The 20,784-nt window shown below is 37.8% G+C and overlaps 1 protein-coding gene across 1 annotated transcript; it reads left to right on the top strand.

The window, feature by feature from the left end:
* The first annotated feature begins 3,156 nt into the window (after positions 1-3,156).
* AADAC (arylacetamide deacetylase) lies at positions 3,157-20,026 on the top strand. The gene is made up of 5 exons (XM_006867975.1): positions 3,157-3,294; positions 10,656-10,878; positions 13,892-13,961; positions 15,822-15,993; positions 19,430-20,026. Exons 1-5 carry the CDS (start codon positions 3,157-3,159, stop codon positions 20,024-20,026), a joined length of 1,200 nt encoding a protein of 399 aa, XP_006868037.1.
* The last annotated feature ends 758 nt before the right edge of the window (positions 20,027-20,784 follow it).

The raw sequence follows: 20,784 nt of genomic DNA, 5'->3' as shown, positions 1-20,784 counted from the left end.
GATCCCTAAGAAATAAGAGCCATGACATGAGCAGATATATGCAAAACTATGTTTATCACAGCACTATTCACAATAGCAAAAAGATGTAGACAGACTAAATGCTCATCAATGGAAGAATGGATAAACACATCTGGAACATACACAAAATGGAATACTATGCAATGCTAAAGGATAATGATGATTTTGTGACATACCTCATAACATTGATGAACCTGAAGACATTATGCTGAGTGAAATTACTCGATCACAAAAGGACAAATACTGTGTGAGACCACTATTATAAAAACTCAAGAATATGTTTTCATGCTAAAAGAAATATTCTTTGATGGTTGCCAGGGGTGAGTGGGAAGGAAGGCAGAGTAATTAACTGGTTAGAGGGTAGACACATGTTAATTCAGGTGACAGGGAGGGCAAAATACTAGAAGATGGAGGTTGGAAGAAGAATGATGAAGGCAGGTGAAGACACAGGGAGGTATTCACGAGTTAAAGGCAATAAGGGAAAAAGTTACATACACAACCATGAAACAACAGTGTTCTGTGGGTAGATACATGGACCGATACACAGGCTGAATGGGTATGAAAGGGGGAGTGCGAGTGTACCCACAAATATATAAGGACTTGTAAAAAGAATATTTGTACATGGGTATTTACCTTTGCTTCAAATACACTTATTAATATGGTAGAGCATGTTGTTGTTGTTGTTAAGGGCCATCGAGTTGGTTCTGACTCATAGTGAGACTGTATAGGGTTTCAAAGGAGAGGATGATGGGTTTGAACCACTGACACTGAGGTTTAAACCAACCTTGTGGTTCAGTGCTAGTCCTACAGAGTCACACCAAGACTCCATGGCAGAGCAGACGGGGTCAAAATGATGAGAACTTAGATATTATTAATCATCTTAAGGCAATGCATTACTTAGCTTGGGGCTGGGGGGGGGGTGGTCAGGACCATAGTATGATGGGATATCATGGAAACTTGGCATGGTGTAATCCACAAGGAGAGTGTTCTACCTCCTACTTTGGTGAATAGCAACTGAGATATTACAAACTCATGAGTGACCTGCCATTTAAGGTCTCCCCATGTGCAGAAGAAGGAAGAGTGATGAATATTTGAAGATGCTTGGAATCAACTACTCCAATGGAACATGTAAACATCAGAATCAAGACAAAAAGTATTATATGGTGGCCAGCTATCATTATCAACTACTCTGAAAGGGATCACATTAGAAGGTCCCAGATAAAGTGGGGACAAATGTGGATCAAAATTCAAAATTATGGAAATAGATTGGAATCACTAGTCAGAAGGAGACTTGATTACCCTGAGATTATGGCCCTTGACCATCCTTCAGGTTTAGAACAGAACTCATCCTTGTAAATCTAGTTCTACAAAGTGGTGGATAAGTATACAGGGAAAAAAAACACTACTAAGTTATGCACACCATGGAACGGCCAATTCAAGATGAAAAGGGTAACATTTGTCTAAGGACAAAGTTGGGAAGGGATAGGAAGGAGGGTGGAATGGGAATTGAAACCACTTGGAGGAAGTGGGATAAACGTTGTTAAAAGGAAGGGACTGTAATCATTGAGATGAAACAGAGTGTATGATTGTTGAGTAAAACTAATGATTTTCTTAGTAAACGTTTACTCAATTCACAATAAAAAATTTTAAAAACAAAACTGCTAACCCCAGTTTTGTTGTTGTTAAGTGTCATCAAGTCAGTTCTGTTTCATAATGAGCCTGTAGAAGGTGTCGAGGAACAACTGGTAGGTTTGAACCACGGACCTTGCAGTTTAACTATCCAGTGCCTATCCTACCAGGACTTCAGGTTGTAGGCAGGAAAAATACCGGATAGTTGGATACAGTTTTTCAGAAAAATTCTCAAAGACTAATGGATGAATGTCCAAATGGCATAGCTCTATAAGTGTGTAAGCAGCCTTGGTGGCACTGTAAGGTAAGCACCAGACTGATAACCATAAGTTTGGCAGTTCAAACCTACCAGCCACTTTGAAAGAGAAAAATAAGGCCTTCTACCCCTGTAAAGATTTACAGCCTCAGAAACCCTATACAGGGTCACCGTGGGTCAGAATTGACTCAATGGCAGTGGGTTTATATATGTGTGTGGGGGAAAAAAAGATGTGATAGGATTTACATTAAGGTATAAACAGTGGTGTGCCCACAAGCTCAGTTTGTTCAAACTCACCAGTTGCTCCTTGAAAACCCTATACAGTGGCACTATGACATAGAACCTAAGAGTACTAACAACATCAACATAACAGTGGTGATCTTTGCAATGCAAGAATGTAAGTTACTGTTATATCCTTTTCAACATTTTCAAATATATATTCTTGTGTGGGGTGTGTGTGTGTGTGACAGAAAATATAAGTTGTTTAAAATATGTTTTTCCCTGCATACCTTTAGCCATCTGATTCTTTCTTTCTAGTTCCAATACATAAAATTTTATGATATTGGCCATGTTATTTAACCTTTCAAAACTCACTTTACTCATTCATGGGAAAAATAATATTCCTCTCATAGAATTATTGCTTTGACTAATTTAGATTTTGTTTACGTAGATCACTTAGCCATGTGCCTAGATCACAGAGCAAATGATTAATGCTTGTTTACTATTGTTTCTATCATTATTGTTAGTATTATTTAACCCTGATATTTAAAAATTATCTGACTGTATTGATAGAATAGTTCATGTTCTGCATGACAATGCAAATTCTGTAAATGCAGAGATTGTGATTATTTTCTCAGAATTTATAAATAATATACATTTGTTTTCCCCATTGTAACTTAGATTGAGGATTATGTGTTCTGTAGATAGTTTTGTTATCACTAAACCATTATTTGCCCAGTTATTGCTCACTACTTGCTTGCTTGTTCAGTAGTTATAAAAGAGTGTGGTATTTGATACAGCCTGCTTAAGTTTCATATTACTTACTGGACCTTGGACTTTTGCTCAGTCTGGACAGCCAATGAAATTTTAACTTGATTATGCCAATCTTAAAACTAAGTGAGCAATTCTGTACTCAAAAAGTAAGATATGCTCCTAGGTGTAACTGAAACACACCAGAGTATTAAAGTGCCCTGCTCTAGCATATCAAATTAATTTCTGTGTTACCAATGAAGGCAGTACCAAAGAGCTAAAGCATGCAAAGAAAATCCTTGTACCTTCTGATTGTGGGGGTCCTTATAGCATATTATGTTTATATACCACTCCCGGATAATTTTGAAGAGCCATGGAGAATAATGTGGTTGAATACACATGTGAAAACTCTTTTAAATTTGGTAAGTGTACAATTTTATGGATATATATGAATATATATTTATATGTTTACCCATTGGACATAGAGAACTAAATTTGTCAGGATTCTGTTCCTTGGTTATTTTGTGTTATTTATTTATATTTTAAGTAAATGCTGCAGCCTTTATCTTTGTAATATTCAAACTATGCTTACCTATTTCTTTTTGTTGTTACTGTTTTCATTTTATACACAAGAATCATATTTTTAAATATCAATAACGATCAAGGAGGTATTTGAGTAGGTTTCACAAAAAAATACTTCTTGCAGGTAGTATTTATATCATGAACGTGTGCTTGTGTAAAGTTCTCGTCTTATGTATTGACTGATATTTAAATTCACAAATAAATATGATTATCTGATTGTACAGTACTATACAGGTTACAAATCTATGTAGTCTTAGTTTCAGACTATAGTAGTAAGTGCTGTATAGGTAAGAGGGTCATGGTAAGCATTTTGAGTCCACAAGCCTCTCCCACAAAGATTTACAGTCTCTGAAACACTGTACAGGTTGATAGGAGTTGGTATTTACTCAAAGGCACGTAACAACAAAAATAACAAGAAATGGAAAGGTAGCTTGTAGAAAATATGTCATTCTCTCAAGTGCCACGGGAATGTTTTCATATTACTTCTTTTATTACATTGTTGTTGTCGCTAAGTACCATGGAGTTGGTTCTGACTCATAGTGACCCTGCACAGGGTTTCCAAGGCTGTAAATCTTTTCAGGAGCAGAAAGCTTCATCTTTCTCCCGCACAACCGCTGGTAGTTTTGAACTGCTGACCTTGAGGTTGGCAGCCCAACTCGTAACCACTACGCTACCAGAGCTCCTTTATTATATTATCTCTTCCATTTTTCTATTATCTATTTTTAGTGTTTATATCAGGTGTATCACATAATTCTCAGATTGCTCATTTAGTCAACAATTCAACTATCTGTTGAAACCTATTAGGCACACAAGGACAATACCACCATGGAACTAATGTTCTAGTGATAGAGAAATACAAAAATTCAAACTGAAAAACATGCATTATTTCAGACCATGTGAATGCCTTGCAGATAAACAGAGTGAAAAGAATAGCTTGGATTGGGCTGTTGTATTTATGGTCAGAGAAAGTCTTTCAGAAGAAAAAACATCAGTCTGGAGACCAAAGGTTGAACAGATTTTTCCTTCAACACTTGTGGTGACTAGTTAAAAAACAACCAGTCACCACAAGTGTTGAGAAAAAAATGTCCAACTAGCTACAATAACAAGTGCCAAAGTCCCAGATGCCAGATAATCTGAAGTACAAGAAATTGTATGAGACATTTGGGATCAATGGAGTAAGTGTTGCAATTCAGTTTGGAAAACCTAGAGGTTTTTATCATACAGCACTTTATGGAACTGGTTGTGTGTTTTAATTTACATGTGGGATATAAAGCTATTTAACAGTTTAAGGAAGGAAACATTTTTTTCTCTTATTTTCTCTTTTTGGTCTGCAATTTGAAAGATGTCCTTAGTATTTGTTCCTTTAGATTATTCCATTAATTACTTTTGAACAGGGATTTAAGAAATCATTTTTCTAATTGATTAGTTTTTCTTTTTTCTGGTAACTTTGTCTTGCATCCTATCCATGATTTATGAGTGGAATATATTTTCAGATCTCTCAAATAATACAGATTTAAAAAATTATTTTAATGTTTTTGTCATTCCTGGATTATCTGGATGTGTGTAAACTAGTCTCTTGATTTAACTTTATTTCTCATGAGTTTAGCCAGCTTTCTCCAAATGACTGGCAATCTTAGAGTATGTAGTTTTATTGAAGGATTATGCTATGAACATTAGACCAAAAATCAGACTGCTAGATATATTATCTTAGTAAATATTACTTATTACTTGTGAAAAGCTGAGCTATTTATTTAAACTCCCTGAGGTTATTTTCCTCATTTCTGAAATGGATGTGATAACATTGCATACCTAATTTGTAGTTGACTCACTAAAATTATTGAGATTAATACAACAATACATCTATAGTTCTTAGAACACTGATTTGTAGAGTAAAAGGTCAGGATACAGGGATTACAGCTGCATTTCCTTTTGCTCCTACCCAGTCCTTTTACTCTCAGCCCTGTGGTGCTGTGGGTTAATGAGCCAGACTGCAAAGCTGTTTGAATTACAAGGTCAGTGGTTCAAGCTCACCAGTCACTCCTTGGAAACCCTACACAGGGTTGCTATGGGTTGGAACTGACTTGACGGCACTTAACAACAACAACATGTGCTCCTAGTTATACTGAGCTATATCAACAGATCCTTCCCATATCCAATCTAAACCACAGACTCAAGCAGGAAGGTATTTTTCTACTTATTATTTGTTTAGTTAAATTCTTAAGAACACGTCTTACTTCCAAGTCTGGAAATTGCACTTTCTGTTTTTTGAAAGCATGTTTTACTCCCAGGTAGCTTTTGCAATTAGCTGCCCTATGCTCCCAAAGTAACCTTGCATAGACCTGAATAATAGCATATATATTATTTGTAACTGTTAGTTTATATGGGTTTCCAACATCACTCTGTTAGAAATGAATCCCCATGTTACACAAACAGACACTCGGTGAGACTAAATTACCTTGGCAAGAAGGGTGTGTGTGTGTAGCTGTACAGGAACAGGCCAGCGAGCACACCAAGCAGGCAGTCCACTCAGGTTTTTATTCCTGGTTCAAGTGTTAAGACTGTGTCTCACCCCATTGGCTAGGGCTTTGACCACACAGTCTTATCCCTTACATGATTAGCTACTTCAAATTTCTAAGGCACACATTGTTCTTAGTCACTTCAGCAAGTAGTGAAAAGTAAAAAGAAAGGTTGTACAGTCCCTACTCACTTCAGTAAGTAGTAAAAAGTAAAAGAAAGATCATAAAGTGCCTACTCACTTCCGGAAGAAAAAAAGAAAAAGAAGGTTTACCCGAATACAGTAAACAGGATTATAATAATGTTGAAAAAAAAGACACTCATTCCCACAATTCCCCCCTTTTCTTCATTAGACTTCATTCTTGTCTTCAAACTCTGCAAGGAGACGTTGACTTTGGTGTTTGCATGTTTCTAAGTATTTTGGTATGGAGGTGGGGGTTGTTTGAATAAGGCTGTTTCTATAAGTTTTAGAACTAATCCTTTTATACAAGGTATAATACAACATCCCATTAGTGTTAATATGCCAAATACTGTAATTACAGAAGTGAGGACCAAAGTCATAGGCATCTTCCGTTTTCCGAACCATTGGTCCATGAGACTAGAAAAGGGGTTATCTATGCCTGAATTTTCATTAGCTAAGGTGGTCAGCCCTTGTAATGCTTTGGTAATGGTATCCTTAATGGGAATGAAAGTACAACATTGGACTCCAATTATAACACATGGTCCTAATTGCTCTGCTATTCCTTTTATTGCATCTCTGGTATAGTTCACAAATCTTTGTTAATTATAATAGATGTAATTAATCCAGTCCAGATTTTTGTTAATGGATGACCACCAGAATAATACAGATTCAAACCTTGCAGCTATTTGGTTTCTTGCTTTGAATTCCTTGGAGAACTCCTGGGTCTAACCCGATGTATATTCTCATTTGCCTTTTTTTTTAAAGTCTGTCTAAAAACTCTGCAGGTCCTTCATCTTTTCCCTACTGTGCATCAAAAACCTTAGAGATATTTTGCGACCAGGGAATCGATTCTCGCATGCCTTTAATTATTATCTTCCTAAGGGCTTTCATGTGGGCCCTATGGGCTGTTACATTATTTTCCCACTGGGGGTCTTGGTTGGGGAACTTAGCATCAGTGGCTGGGATGTCTGGCCTGGTGGGAAGTTCGCATTCCCATGCAGCCATCACTGCCCTACGAATCATGGCTCTTTCTTCTCCTGAGACTAAGATTCCTAATATTGACTTAAGTTCTGAACAGGTGTATATTCAGGGGCCTAGGAATTGGCGTACCTGATCAGCGGCCCACATAGGGATCATTAAGGAGTGGTTTTAGCCCCCCCCCCCTTTTTTTTCAGTCCTCTGAATCAGTTAGGGGTGCAGCGATGAATCCAATTTCTCCTCCTCCTAAGGGGTCTTTTCTAAGAAGAAAAAAGGGATTCAGGGTAATTCTTGGTGGGGAGGGGTAAAGGGAAGGTTTTGTATATCATTTTGGCACTGTGTAAGTTTTTTCCTAAGTCTCTGCGGGGAAGGGTATTGTACTAGTGAGGGAAAATTGGGCTCTGCAGGGAGAGCAGGCTTGGGGGAGAAGGCTCAGGGTTGCGAGTCTGGGGTGTAGGAGGAAGGGCAAGATCTTAAGGTGGGCATAGAGAGAAAAGGGCGTCCCAAGGGGAAGAAAGTTTTTCTTTATCTGCTTTGTTAGTCCTTGTTGTAAGGCCCTAACTGATTTTGCCTAGCTACTTGACCAAACTTTAGTCAGGCTTCAAGAAGCATTTTTGATAGAAGGCCTCAGTGTTTAGTTCCCTCCAGAGACAAGGTCAATCTCCATTCTGTACATTAGCCTGAACACGTCCTCCTGTTCCAGGAACGTGCTAAATCAGCTCATGTTGCCTTAGAATATCCTTTCACCCCTAGCAACAGCGAGCCATAGATAAGTAATAGACAGAACAACCCAAGGCCAGATGACAGATGTTTTCCATTGCCCTAGCCTAAGAAAGACCACCAGTACTGACCAATTAAACTGTAACATCTCATACTTTGCCAATTGTTAACCAATCAAAAACTGTATCTATGGTACTGTGCAATTATGCCCCCTGAAACCCTATAAAAACTTGTGTGTATAGTGAGTCGGGGTCGCCTTCGTCTCCTGCTTGTGTGAGTGAAGGTGGACCCCAGCGCGTTGGCAAATAAACCTCTTGCTTTTGCATCAAACTCGAGTCCTGATGATCTTTTTGGGGTCTCCTACTTGATTAGGCCACTAGGGGGCCTAACATTGTCTTTAGTGCAAATAGGACAAAAGGACACCATCTCCAGCATAGGGCAAATCTATTTCCTCCTGAGAGACAGGACTTTTGTCATTAACATATTCAACTAACAGTTGACATACCCAGTCCTCTCTGAGCCAAATTTAGGCCAAAAGACAGATAGTTTAAGAATTGGTTCCTGTGTCCAAATGAAACAACAGTATCTTATCATTTATTATTTCTTTTTCCCTTTAGCTCATGCACTATCATTCCAATGTTGTTGTTGTTGTTGTTAAGTACCGTGGAATTAGTTCCGACTCATAGCGACCCTGCACAGGGTCGTAAATATTTATGGGAGCAGAACGCTTCATCTTTCTCCCACAGAACCGCTTGTAGTTTTGAACTGCCTCCTTGAGGTTAGCAGCCCGATTCATTACCATTATGCTACCAGAGCTCCTTCACTTTATCATTAATCCTAATAGACTATTAGGGGGAGTTTTGTCTTTGTTTTCATTTTCTCTAGAGATTATTTTACTAGTGTTATTTCCCATCCTGGCTACAAAGAGGCTCAACGCGCCCCCACACACACACACTTCTATACTTGAAGGTTTCTTACACTCTTTTACTTTCGGTTTGTCCATCTCCAGTTGCTTTCCTCGCAGGAACATTGGAAACCTTTAAGCATTGGCATGTTGGAATAAAGACCCAACTTAGATCAAATCCTCTACTGGATACTGCCCTAAGTCATATGAGGTTACCACAGAACCGCAGATTGGGACTCCACACTCACTTCGTTCCCAGGGCACGTTTTATTCATACACACAGCCTCCGGGATGTCCTAACCACCAAGGAAGTATTGGCTGTACCAGCGGTTTTTCCCACCTTGGTCCATGCACAGAGTTACCTGGTTGCCACGTGGTGGTGCTTGTGAAGGCCATTCACCCACATTGCCAAGGAGTCCAGATTTATCTGCTTCTTGGGAGATTTCAGCCTATCTTGCCCAAGGGCTGCCGCAACTAGGCAGCAGGATGTGTCTCCCGTAGCGGAGAAGGCTCAAGCTGCTTCCCAAAGAGAATGGGAAATCCCAGACGGGCCCACAAATTGTTAGAAATGAATCCAGATGTTGCACAAAAAGACACTCAGTGAGACTAAATTATCTCAGCAAGGCAAAATTTACTTCTGCAGAAGGGGGTATGCACGTAACTGTACAAGAACAGGCCAGTGAGCACACACAAGTGGGCAGTCCACTGACACAAGTCTTACGACTATGTCTCACCCCATTGGCTAAGGCTTAGACCACACAGTCTTTTCCCTTACCCGGTTGGCTACTTCAGATTTCTAAGGTGCACGTACTTCTTACTCCAGCAAGTAGTAAAAAGTAAAAAGAAAGGTCATACAGTCCCTACTCACTTCAGTATGTAGTAAAAAGTAAAGGAAAGACCATAAAGTCCCTACTCATTTCGAGAAGAAAAAAAATAAAAAGAAGGGCCATCCGAATACAATAAACAGGATTATAATAATTTTGAAGAAAAGACACTCATTTCCACAGATCTGAAAATATCGTGGAGGTGGGAGGTATTTTTCTTGTTCACCTGTGTAATCTTAATACTTAGTAGAGAACCTGACACGTCCAAACTAAATGAATGTTTACCCTCCGTTTTACAACTATATTGTTGTTGTTAAGTGTTGTGGAGTCAATTCTGACCCATAGCAACCCTGTATAAGTTTTCCAAGGAGCAGCTGGTGAGATTGAACCAGCAACTTTACAGTTGAAATGACTTTGCAGTCTGATGCATTAGCTCACAGTAGCACACCAGTACTCCTATACTAGGCGAAAACTTCTATAATTCTGATTCTTCTGAAAAAAACAAAGAAGATATGTGAGAAATTAGTTCATTTCATTTGTGCCTATTGGAAGTTTATATATACTTATATCACTTTGAGGACTTAGGTCTGCCTGACCCTAGCCATGGTGTTTTCAATCACCTCATATGCATGAGAAAGCTGGATAATGGATAAGGAATACTGAAAAAGAGTTCCTTTGGCAAATAATAGTGAATCCCCATGAACTAACAGAGGAACAAATAAATTTCTTGGTAGAAAAACAGTCAGAGTGCTTCTTGAATCATGACTGGCTAGGCTTGGTTTCATGCGCTTTGTACATGTTATCTGGAGAAAACAGTCTCTGGAGATGGACATCATGCTTGGTAGCATGTCAACGAAAAAGAAGACCCTCAAAGAGTTGGATTGCCATAGTGGCTGCATCAATGGGTTCAAACATTGCAATGTTTGAGGATAGTGGAGGACTGGGAAGCGTTTCATTCTATTGTGTACAGGGTTACTATCAGAACCAACTCAAAAGCTCCTGATGCTACATCCAACAGGTACTTATGTGTCCGTAATGTTTTGTTGTTGTTGAAATTTGAAATTTTGATTTCACTTTTAGGCTACATTTGTTGAGCTTCTGGGGATTAAACACTGCATGGAAACCTTAATAATCGCTATGAGCTTTAGTGAAGTCCCAGTAATCTCAGATGAAAATGTGACTGTGACCGAGACAACATTTAATAACATTCCTGTGCGTGTGTATGTGCCAAAGAGAAAATCAGAAGAATTAAGAAGGGGACTGTTTTACATTCACGGTGGTGGCTGGTGTTTGGGAAGTGCTGGTAAGTGGACACTTTGTAAACTCTATGTCACTGAAATAATTTGAAAAAAAATTTGTTGCTTTTGTGAAGTGTCATCGAATCGATTCTGCCTGATAGCGACCCTGTGTAGGGTTTCCAAGGAGCAGCTGGTGAACTTGAACCACCTACCTAGTAGTTCAAATGACTTTGCAGTCTGACACATCAGTCCACAGCGCCACACCAGGACTCCAAAAATTTTAGATTACTATAAATCAAGGAGCTCTGGTAGCGTAGTGGTTATGAATCGGGCTGCGAACTGCAAGGTCAGCAGTTCGAAACTACCAGCTGTTCTGCGGGAGAAAGATGAGACTTTCTGCTCCCGTAAAGATTTACAGCCTCAGAAACCCTATGCAGGGTCGCTATGAGTCAGAACTGACTCCATGGCACATAACAACAACAACATAAATCTTTATTTTAAAATAACTTTTTGTTGTAGTTTAGGTGAAAGTTTACAAAATAAATTAATTTTCCATTAATCAATTTATACCATTTTGTTTCATGATATTCATTGCAATCCCTCAAAGTAACAGCACTCTTCTCACTTCCTCCCTGTCCCTTCCTGTCTTCTGAACTTAGCTTTGGGAAAATGCAATCCTTTCAATGACCTTTAATTGATTGTACTGATGAGTATATTTCTCCCTGGTGTTATTTTAACTTTATAGATCTGACTATTGTTTTACTGAAAGTAGTTTTCTGGGAGTCAGTTCAGTTTCAGGCTGGAGGCTCTAAGTACAATGACCTTTTGATATTATACTAAAATTTCTTTCCCTTGCTTTCTTCTCCTGGCAAGATTTTTACTTTGTCCTGGTCTGGAGCTGTAGGATAAGCACTGACCTGCTAGGTCAGTGGTTCAAACCCACCAGCTGCTCCTAGAAAACCTTATAGAGGGTCACTGTGAGTCAGAATTGTCTCAATGACACTTCACAACAACAGAGAAGGATCTCTGGTGGAGTTGTGGGTTAAACATTGGGCTGCTAACCAAAAGGTCAGTGCGTTCAAACCCACCAGACTTTACACGGGAGAAAGAGGAGGCTGTCTGGTCCTGTAAAGATTTATAATCTAGGAAATCCTGAAAAACAATACTTTTCTGTTCTATGTAAGGTCACAGAATCAAAATTCACTTAATAGTAGTAGATTTGAGAGGGGGTTAGAAGGTTCATATCAATGTCTTTCATAACCGCTTGTCTTAACAACCTAAGCAGAGATGAGAAAATCAAAGTTTTCATATTTTTTGCAATCACTCTAAGACAGAGGTGGAGAATGATCATTCCGTACACCATATAAACCCTCAAAATTATTTGGTCTGGCCCTGTCAAGACAACCGAACTTCTAGTCATCACGTTAGGGGTGAATTAATTGTTTCATCAAAAGTAGCAGGAAAAAATTTAAGTTGATAATTTTGTATGGCCCGTGAATAATGTTAGAAGTTTTGATAGAAAAAAGGTTCCCCACTCCTGCTCTAAGAACACATAGTTTTCTATTTTCTCTTTTTTCTCACTTGTTATTACAGGACTTCTTGATGTGCTATTCTACATAGGGTTTCCAAGGCATGACTGGTGAGTTTGAACTATTAACTTTGTGGTTCAAATTGACCTTGCTGTCCAGCGCATTATCCCACAGGGCCATACCAGGAATAGACAGTAGAGTAATAGATAGAAAGAGATCAAAAGGAAAGCTTAGTAAGAACATTTTATTTTATTTTTTATTTAGAGAGACATGAACAATTTGGAAGACTGATGAATTAAATTAAGACAATAAACAGGAATACATTAAGGAAATAGATGGGCTGAGGGTATCGATTTATGGAGGAACAAACCAATGGATTAAGAGGAAGCAGATTTAAGACATGGGTAAAAAATTGGATGTGGGGAGGAGGGTTGAAATAGAAAATATTGAATCTTCCTCCAAGACAAGAAAAAAACACTGGTCAAGTCAGGGCTGAGCCTTTCATATTTGTTTACTAATCAACTAAGTCAGAGCCAGATGAATGCATCTTTCAGCAATGTAGTTAAGGCTGGACAAGGTAGCTGAGATTAAAGCAAGCCTAGAAGTACCAATTATGAAATATACAAGCCAAAAGAGAAAGGGGACAAAAGGCAATAAGGAGGTTCACTGAGAAACTCAAATTCACTGAGTTTACCCTGGGTGGTTTTCTCATGGATAACTCAGGTGTTAAATGTGTTTCCTTAGCATTTGAACATGGGACTGGTGGCAGACCATGTCAGGCCATTCTGGCCGATGGGATGACATCAAAATGACTGTGTTTCAGCAGAAATTTATCATTTTCAATAAAAATATCCTTGCTGTTGTTGGTGTATCGTTAAGTGCCATTGAGTTGGTTCTTACTCATAGTGGCCCTGTACAGGGATTCCAGAGAATTTAGTTTTCATATAATCTAAGAAATATTATATTTAAGTAATTTACAACTGTATCTATCAAGTCTTATTCTATGACTGGAATTGATAATTAACATTATTAAGCTTTCTATATGGACTAGTCCTGGTAAAACAGTAAGATAAGCACTGGACTGATAACTACAAGGTCAGTAGTTCAAACCCACAAGTCACTCGGAAGTAGAAAGATGAAACAAAAACTGTCTGCTTTTTTAAAGGTTTATAGTCTCAGAAACTTGTAAAGGATGACTATGAGTCAGAGATGACTGATGGCAGTGGATTTGGGTATGGACTAGTAGTAAAGGGGGATCATCAGTATCTGTGGGATCACCAATCCTAGTGACACTACTGGTAGATAGAAAACTTATGATAATAAAAAAACAAGTATACTAGAATTTAAGTGAAAAAAAAATTCTTCTCTTCATTTGTACATTCTCATTAACATCCTGGTTAAGCACTGGACTACTAACCACGAGATTGGTAGTTCAAATCCATCAGCTTCTCCTGGGAAACCCTATACAGGATCACTATTAGTTGGAACTGACTCCACAGCACTTAACAGCAACACAACTAACATCATGCTTTTATTTCTTTTATTTCAGCTTTTCATAATTGTGACATGCTGTCGAGATGGACAGCAGACAGACTTGATGCTGTTGTCATATCAACCAAGTAAGAGTGCTGTTGGTTAATTTTAAGATCTTGCATATCTAGACTCTCTCAGGTTCCTTGCCTAGTGCATGCATTGTTATTCCAAAAATACATGAGTCACAGATGAGACAAAGGCCAGACTCTAAGTAGAGGTGGAGAAACAAATAAGCAAAAAGTTCTCTGTGCTTGTGTTATTTAGGCAGGTTTGAAAAACTGGAAGAAAGAGTTTTCATAAGTATTCAAGCTGTGTCATTCATGGGCGTAATTACATTGCTGGATTTCCTTTCAATTCTTAACTTTCATTACACTTAAGAATGACTATCCTAGAGTAGGAAGACAATCTATAAAAGTGCTTCATAAATAATTAACTGAAAGTTATTATAAAGATTATGTGCTAGCACTCTGGAAATGAACTGAGGTCAGGGTTTTGTCATTTGATAAGCCTATATATTACTATTTATTATCAAATTAAATAAATAAGCAAAGTCAATGAATTAAGTGTAAAATTGTGGCATAGAGCAATAATTAACTTTAGAAAATAATTCTTAGAGGAAGACTGAAAATAAGGTTGGGTTAGAAATCATGTTAAAGCTTTGAGTACCTATTCCAATGAAGGAAAAGTTAAAAAATAGCATTGTCATAAAAACTTATCAAGTGAAATAATTACTGTAATGTTAAAACACAGTCATGTTCAAAATAAGGCACTGTTTAGCCATGGCTTCATATTTAGTAATTAGAATTAGAATAACATTGTTAAAGTAATTAAAAATAATTTTTTTAATTAAAAAAGTAATTAGAATATCTAAGCTTACCCTAAAGGAACTCTGGGAGCACAGTGGTTATGAATTGGGCTGCTAATCTCATGGTCAGCAGTTCAAAACTACCAGAAGTTCCACGGAAGAAACATGAGAATTTCTGTTCCCATAAAGATTTACAGGCTCAGAAACCCTATACAGGTTCAATATGAATAAGAACTAATGTTGGGGCACATAACCACTACTACCACCAACAAGCTTACCCTAAGATTTGCATTCCAATTATTAATTTTAAAATGGAAAGTCAAATAGCATTAAAAGACATAAATCTGTATGTGATTCACCAAAACAAACAGTAAACAACATATGGCAGTCTAGGATAAGCACTGGACCACAGGGTCTCAAACACATTATGGTGATCAAACAAATCTAGATACAAAGAGTACAGGCCATACGATTCTATTTATTTAATGATTAAAAACAGGCAAAATTGAAGAGTAATAATGAGGGATTATATGAGAGGTTTCTGAGGTGTTGACAATGTTCTCTTTTGTTATCTTTTTGCTGGCTGTATGGCTGTATGGTAGACCTTAAGATCGATGGTTCAAACTGACCAGCTGCTCTTCAGAAACTCTCTACAGGGTCATATGAATTGGAACCAATTCTCTGACGCTTAACAACAACAACATGTCTGTTTTCAGTTGAAAATTAATAAAGTTGTATGCTTATGATGGCGTCCTGGTATGACGTTGTAGGATAAGCAATGTACTACAAGGTCAGTTTGAACTGGAAGGTCAGCAATTCAAACTCACTAGAAGCTTCTTGGAAACCCTATATAGGGTCACTGAGTTGGAACCCAGTAGACGACACTTAACAACAACAACAACAACATGCTTATAAGTACAATTCTGCCATGTATAAATAATTAAAACAAGAACAAACACTTGCTAATGGGTTAATTCTAATTGGTGGCAACACATGTGTTGTTGTTAAGTGCTGTTAAGTGGGTTCCATCTCATAGCGACCCTGTGTAGGGTTTCTGAGGAGTAGCTGATGTGTCGCATGCTTTAATAAAAAGTAAGAAAATAAAACAAATGACATAAAAATGCCTATTTTCTCTCCACAGCTACAGATTAGCACCAAAGTACCATTTCCCAATTCAATTTGAAGATGCATATAATGCCTTAAGGTGGTTCTTACGCAAAAAAGTACTTGCAGAATATGGTGTGAATCCTGAGAGAATTGGAATTTCAGGAGGTAGTGCAGGGGGGAATTTAGCAGCAGCCTTAGCTCAACAGGTATGATACTCATTATGTTTTCAAAAAGTATTCTACTTGCAAACATATTGAATGCATATATTAAAATACAAATGTAAGTATAATAAAGTAATTAATTTGAGAAATGATAAAAGTATAATGAAAAGAAAGGCTTAAAATGTCAGAATGTCTACTATCTCTGCTCCTGCCAGTTTTTTCTTTTTTTCTTCCCTAACGAAGGAGCGTAGTGGCTATGAGTCAGACTGCTAACCTCAAGGTCAGCAGTTTGAAACTACCAGCTGTTCCATGGAAGAAACATGAGGTTTTCTGCTCCCATAAAGATTTACAACCTCGGAAACCCTGTGTGTGTGGGGGTGGGGGTGGGGAAGGCCTCTATGAATCGGAACTGACTCTATAGCACACCACCACCACCAACGAAATGATAATTTTAGTAATTGGTTTGAAATTATGCCAGTAAAATATTCTTTCAGTTGAATGAGGGAATACATATATAAGGCCAGACAATAACTTTACCATGCTAATGGAGGTTCATATGGAATCAATAATCTTTAACAGAGTACTCAGAACTGGTTAGCAATGTCTCTATTACCAAAATAACCATACTATTTTAATTAAATTATCAGGTTTACATTACTTGTAAAGTTTGCCAAAAGGTAAAGCTATAAAATGTTCAAATGATTTCTTTTTATGCACATATGAAACCATATTCTTATCTGTCATTTAATAATAGTAGTATTAAACTAGTAATAAATCATCCTTTTCACCTTGATCATACATAAAATGGGTTTTATTTTTAAGAGCAAAGAAACAAACTGCTACTGAATATTTAAAACCTAGCAAGTTTTCCCATGTAGTAGTGGAAGTCAAGAAAGGAAGCTATGCATTACCGATGTAGAAGTTAAGAGTTTATTACTCTAATTACAAACCATGGATTTAAAGCAATTTTAAAGGTTGCTGTTAATTACTTTGTTGGTTATATTTATAAATATTTCACATTAAAAATGTCTTGACTACTAGACTCTTGAAAACAATAGTCTCAAAAGGAAAGGATGTTATTGTTAAACTTCATTCCAATTACAATATATAACATGTATTTGAACCTTCACAGAAGTAGATTTCTTGTCATTGCTACGAGTCTTATGACATAACAGAATGAATACTAGATTTAACAGGAGGAGACTTGGGTTTTCTTGAGATGAAGTAATTTCCAGGTGTTATCTTGACAATGCCACTTGATCATTCTATGAGTTAATTTCTTTATCTATAAGGCAAAATGGACCTGTTCAACTTTAAAGTTATTTAGAATACATGAGTTAATTTTAGTAGAAATATCTGGCAATTTTAGTAATCTTTACAGTGGCATCAGAAATGTCCACAGTGCTTTATTGTGACCATGATATCTAATATATAAAGAAACCCCACATAAAGCTATACTTTCTAACCAACATATTCTGTGGAATCATATAATCTATTCAAGTGTGTTAATTGAAGTTCCTTGTTTCCTGAGAATTTTTTAAAAAGACTTGTTTATACCAATCAAATGTAGGATAGTTTCAAACTGTGGAAATATTTGAAGCTTATCCAATAAGATCTGTATTCATATGTAAAATGTCTAAGTTTATAACATATACATACATACAAATTGCATTTTAAAGATATGTTTTTAAAAATTAAAACTATCCTCTAATATTTCATTCCAACTTATAAACAAGTATTTTTCTTGCCTAATCTAGTGTGTGTGAACTCCTCTCTGAAAACCACTAAGCTTTACATGTATCATTAACACTTTAGGCTTGATACAGGTAAGGGTAATGCTAACAGAATCATTCACATAGAAAGCATACACAAACCACCAAACATCATGTAAGAACCAGTCAACAGAAATCCTTATTAGCTGGGCCTTCCTCTCTATAGCAAAATTTATTGGTATGTCTCTGTTAAGTGTCATTGAATCATTTATGACTTAGAGTCACACCATGTAAAATGTGGAACACCCCCGTGGGGGGTTTCTTGGCTATAATCATTACAGAAGCAGATCACCAGTTCTTTATGCCAGGGAGTAACTGTTGTTGTTAAGAGCCATCGAGTCGGTTCCCACCCATGGTGATCCTGTATATGATTTCCGAGGAACGGCTGGTGGGTTTGAACCACTGACCTTATAGTTCGCAATCCAGTGGTCATCCTACAGCACCACATCAGGAGTCTTATTGGTATATTGTTGTTGTTAAGTACCTTTGAGTCATTTCCGACTCATACAGTGTTTCCGAGGAGCGGCTGGTGAGTTTGAACTACCCACCTTGAGGTTCAAACCAACCTTGTGGCCCAGTGCATTATCCTGTATTGTCAACAACAACAAAACAAGTCAAGGATTATGTGGTTCTTTTATTTGTCACTTTTATTAGAACGGGTGGCATTAACCTTTTTTAGTTATTGATTAGATCCTTTTGCATCACACATGAGAAAAATAGGAAAGATGATTTTTTGAAAATTAAAAGCATCTTTTTATTAAAAAGAAGCAGCCAGCGTCTAAGGATCGCCGTGTGGTTGGGGTGCTTGAGGCTCCATCGGGTTTCTGACCTGGCCCGCGAGTCTATAGGTATCACTGCCTGGGCCTCAGGCTGTCCTCCTGCTCCATGCAGGGTGCCATCCAGAGAATCTCTCAGAACTGCCTCTCCTACCACGCCCGGTGCACGCACAGAGCTGCTGATCTGCTCAGCCTCTAAGGTTGTCCCTGCGCTCCTGTAGGGCTATGCCATGACACTCGTTCTGTGTGAATGCGGACAGCAGCATCAAGGCCACCTGTATTCTGGCCATTTACCAGTGGCTGATTCCGCACTTGCTTTAGGTGTGGCTCAGTGAGAAACACACTGCTTCTGAGCTCCTGGCTGCAGCCTGCTCTCTTTGGCCTGTGGGAACCAGCCAGGTTGTTCGCCTCTTGCCCGTACCTCTGTGCTCTCCGCTCATCTGGAACACTTTAGGCCTACCAGCCCCGGCACACTGGAAGGACGCCCTCTGGAGTCTTGGTAAGGATAAAGTGGTCTGCTAATCATAAGGTCGGAAGTTCAAATCCATCAACCGCTCCTCAGAAACTCTATACACAGTGACTATGAGTCGGACTGACTCACCAGCACTTAACAACAACAGTTACAGAAAAGGTCCCTGGGTGGTACAAATGGGTTGCTCTCAGGGAAGAAAAGCCTGTTAGTCTCCATGGTGATGAATGCAGCTAAGAAATCCCTATAGAGATTCTATAACACATAGTGTCACCATGATTCAGACTCCAAGAACAATGGGTTACAGCTACAGAAACTTATCAATACTTGTAAGTTTGCTGAGAAGGTATATTTTATTTATCATTGAAGAGTTTTTGAGATTATTACTTTATGTCTCGCCTATCTCATTTTATGTTATTGTTTTAAAATGATTTTTTTTTACAGTTATCTTAATTATTTTCCAGCTCTTGGATGACCCAGATGTCAAGACCAAACTCAAGATCCAGTCTTTAATTTATCCTGCCCTTCAGCCTCTTGATTTAGATACACCATCATATCAAGAAAACTCACATTTTCCATTTCTGTCCAAATCATTTATGGTCAGGTTCTGGAGTGAATATTTTACTACAGATAGATCACTTGAAAAAGCCATGCTTTCAAACCAACACATTCCTGAGGAATCAAGTCATCTATTCAAGTTTGTTAATTGGAGTTCCTTGCTCCCTGAGAGGTTTAAAAAAGGATATGTTTACAAAAATCCAACTTACGGTAGTTCTGAGCTATCAAACAAATACCCTGGGTTTCTAGATGTGAGAGCAGCACCTCTGTTGGCTGATGACAACAAATTGCGTCACCTGCCCTTGACCTACCTCATCACCTGTCAGTATGACGTTTTAAGAGATGACGGACTAATGTATGTCACTAGACTTCGCAATGCTGGAGTTCAGGTAACTCATTACCATGTTGAGGAAGGATTCCATGGAGCATTTTCACAACTGGAATCAAAAATTAGCTATAGGATGATAAATCAATACATTAGTTGGCTGAGGGAAAATCTATAGCAAAACATTTATCAATGATGTATTTTTAAAATGAAGCAAAATTAAAAAATATCCAAAATGTCAGATATTAGAAATGGATCTTTCTTGGAAATGATTTACTTAAAGTCCACATATACATAATAATTTTTCTTGTAAATAGTCACTTTTCTCTTTATACTTTGTGCTTTGAGTGATTTCATTTTGTTTTCCACATTGTGTAATGATTATTCCTATTAGTTTTTGTTTCTTATGTTTTTAATTTTATTTGCTTAAGTTTTTTTTTTCTTGTATATGCACTCTTCTTCATTGGCTACTATTTGCAATTGTGAAAGGATAAATGTAAGCAAATATTTCCTGCCTGAGCAACATTAAGGTCATAATCAATGTGCATTTAGAGCCTGAAATAGTCTTAAGCATTAGTACGAGTACTTTGCCAACTCCTTTCAAACTTATAATGGCAATTTATTACCACCATAGATTGTTCTTCTATTGTGTGACACCTCTATAATCCAGAAACCAAATGTTACACTATTTAATGCTAAAAGTCATGATGGCACTATGGGGATTTCATTTGTTGTTTTTTGTCAAGTGCCATGGAGTCAGTTCCGACTCATAGCGACTCTGTATAGGGTTACAAGGAGCAGCTGGTGGGTTTGAACTGCTGACTTTGTGGTTTGCAGTCCAGTGCTAATCCTATAGCACCATACCATGAGTTGTTGTTTTTAAGTGCCGTCAAGTCGGTTCTGACCCATAGCCACCCTGTATAGGGTTTCTGAGGA

Source organism: Chrysochloris asiatica, unplaced genomic scaffold (assembly GCF_000296735.1).
Source record: "Chrysochloris asiatica unplaced genomic scaffold, ChrAsi1.0 scaffold00113, whole genome shotgun sequence".
In the NCBI taxonomy this organism is placed as follows: Eukaryota; Metazoa; Chordata; class Mammalia; order Afrosoricida; family Chrysochloridae; genus Chrysochloris; species Chrysochloris asiatica.
This window is presented reverse-complemented; position numbering and strand designations above follow the sequence as displayed.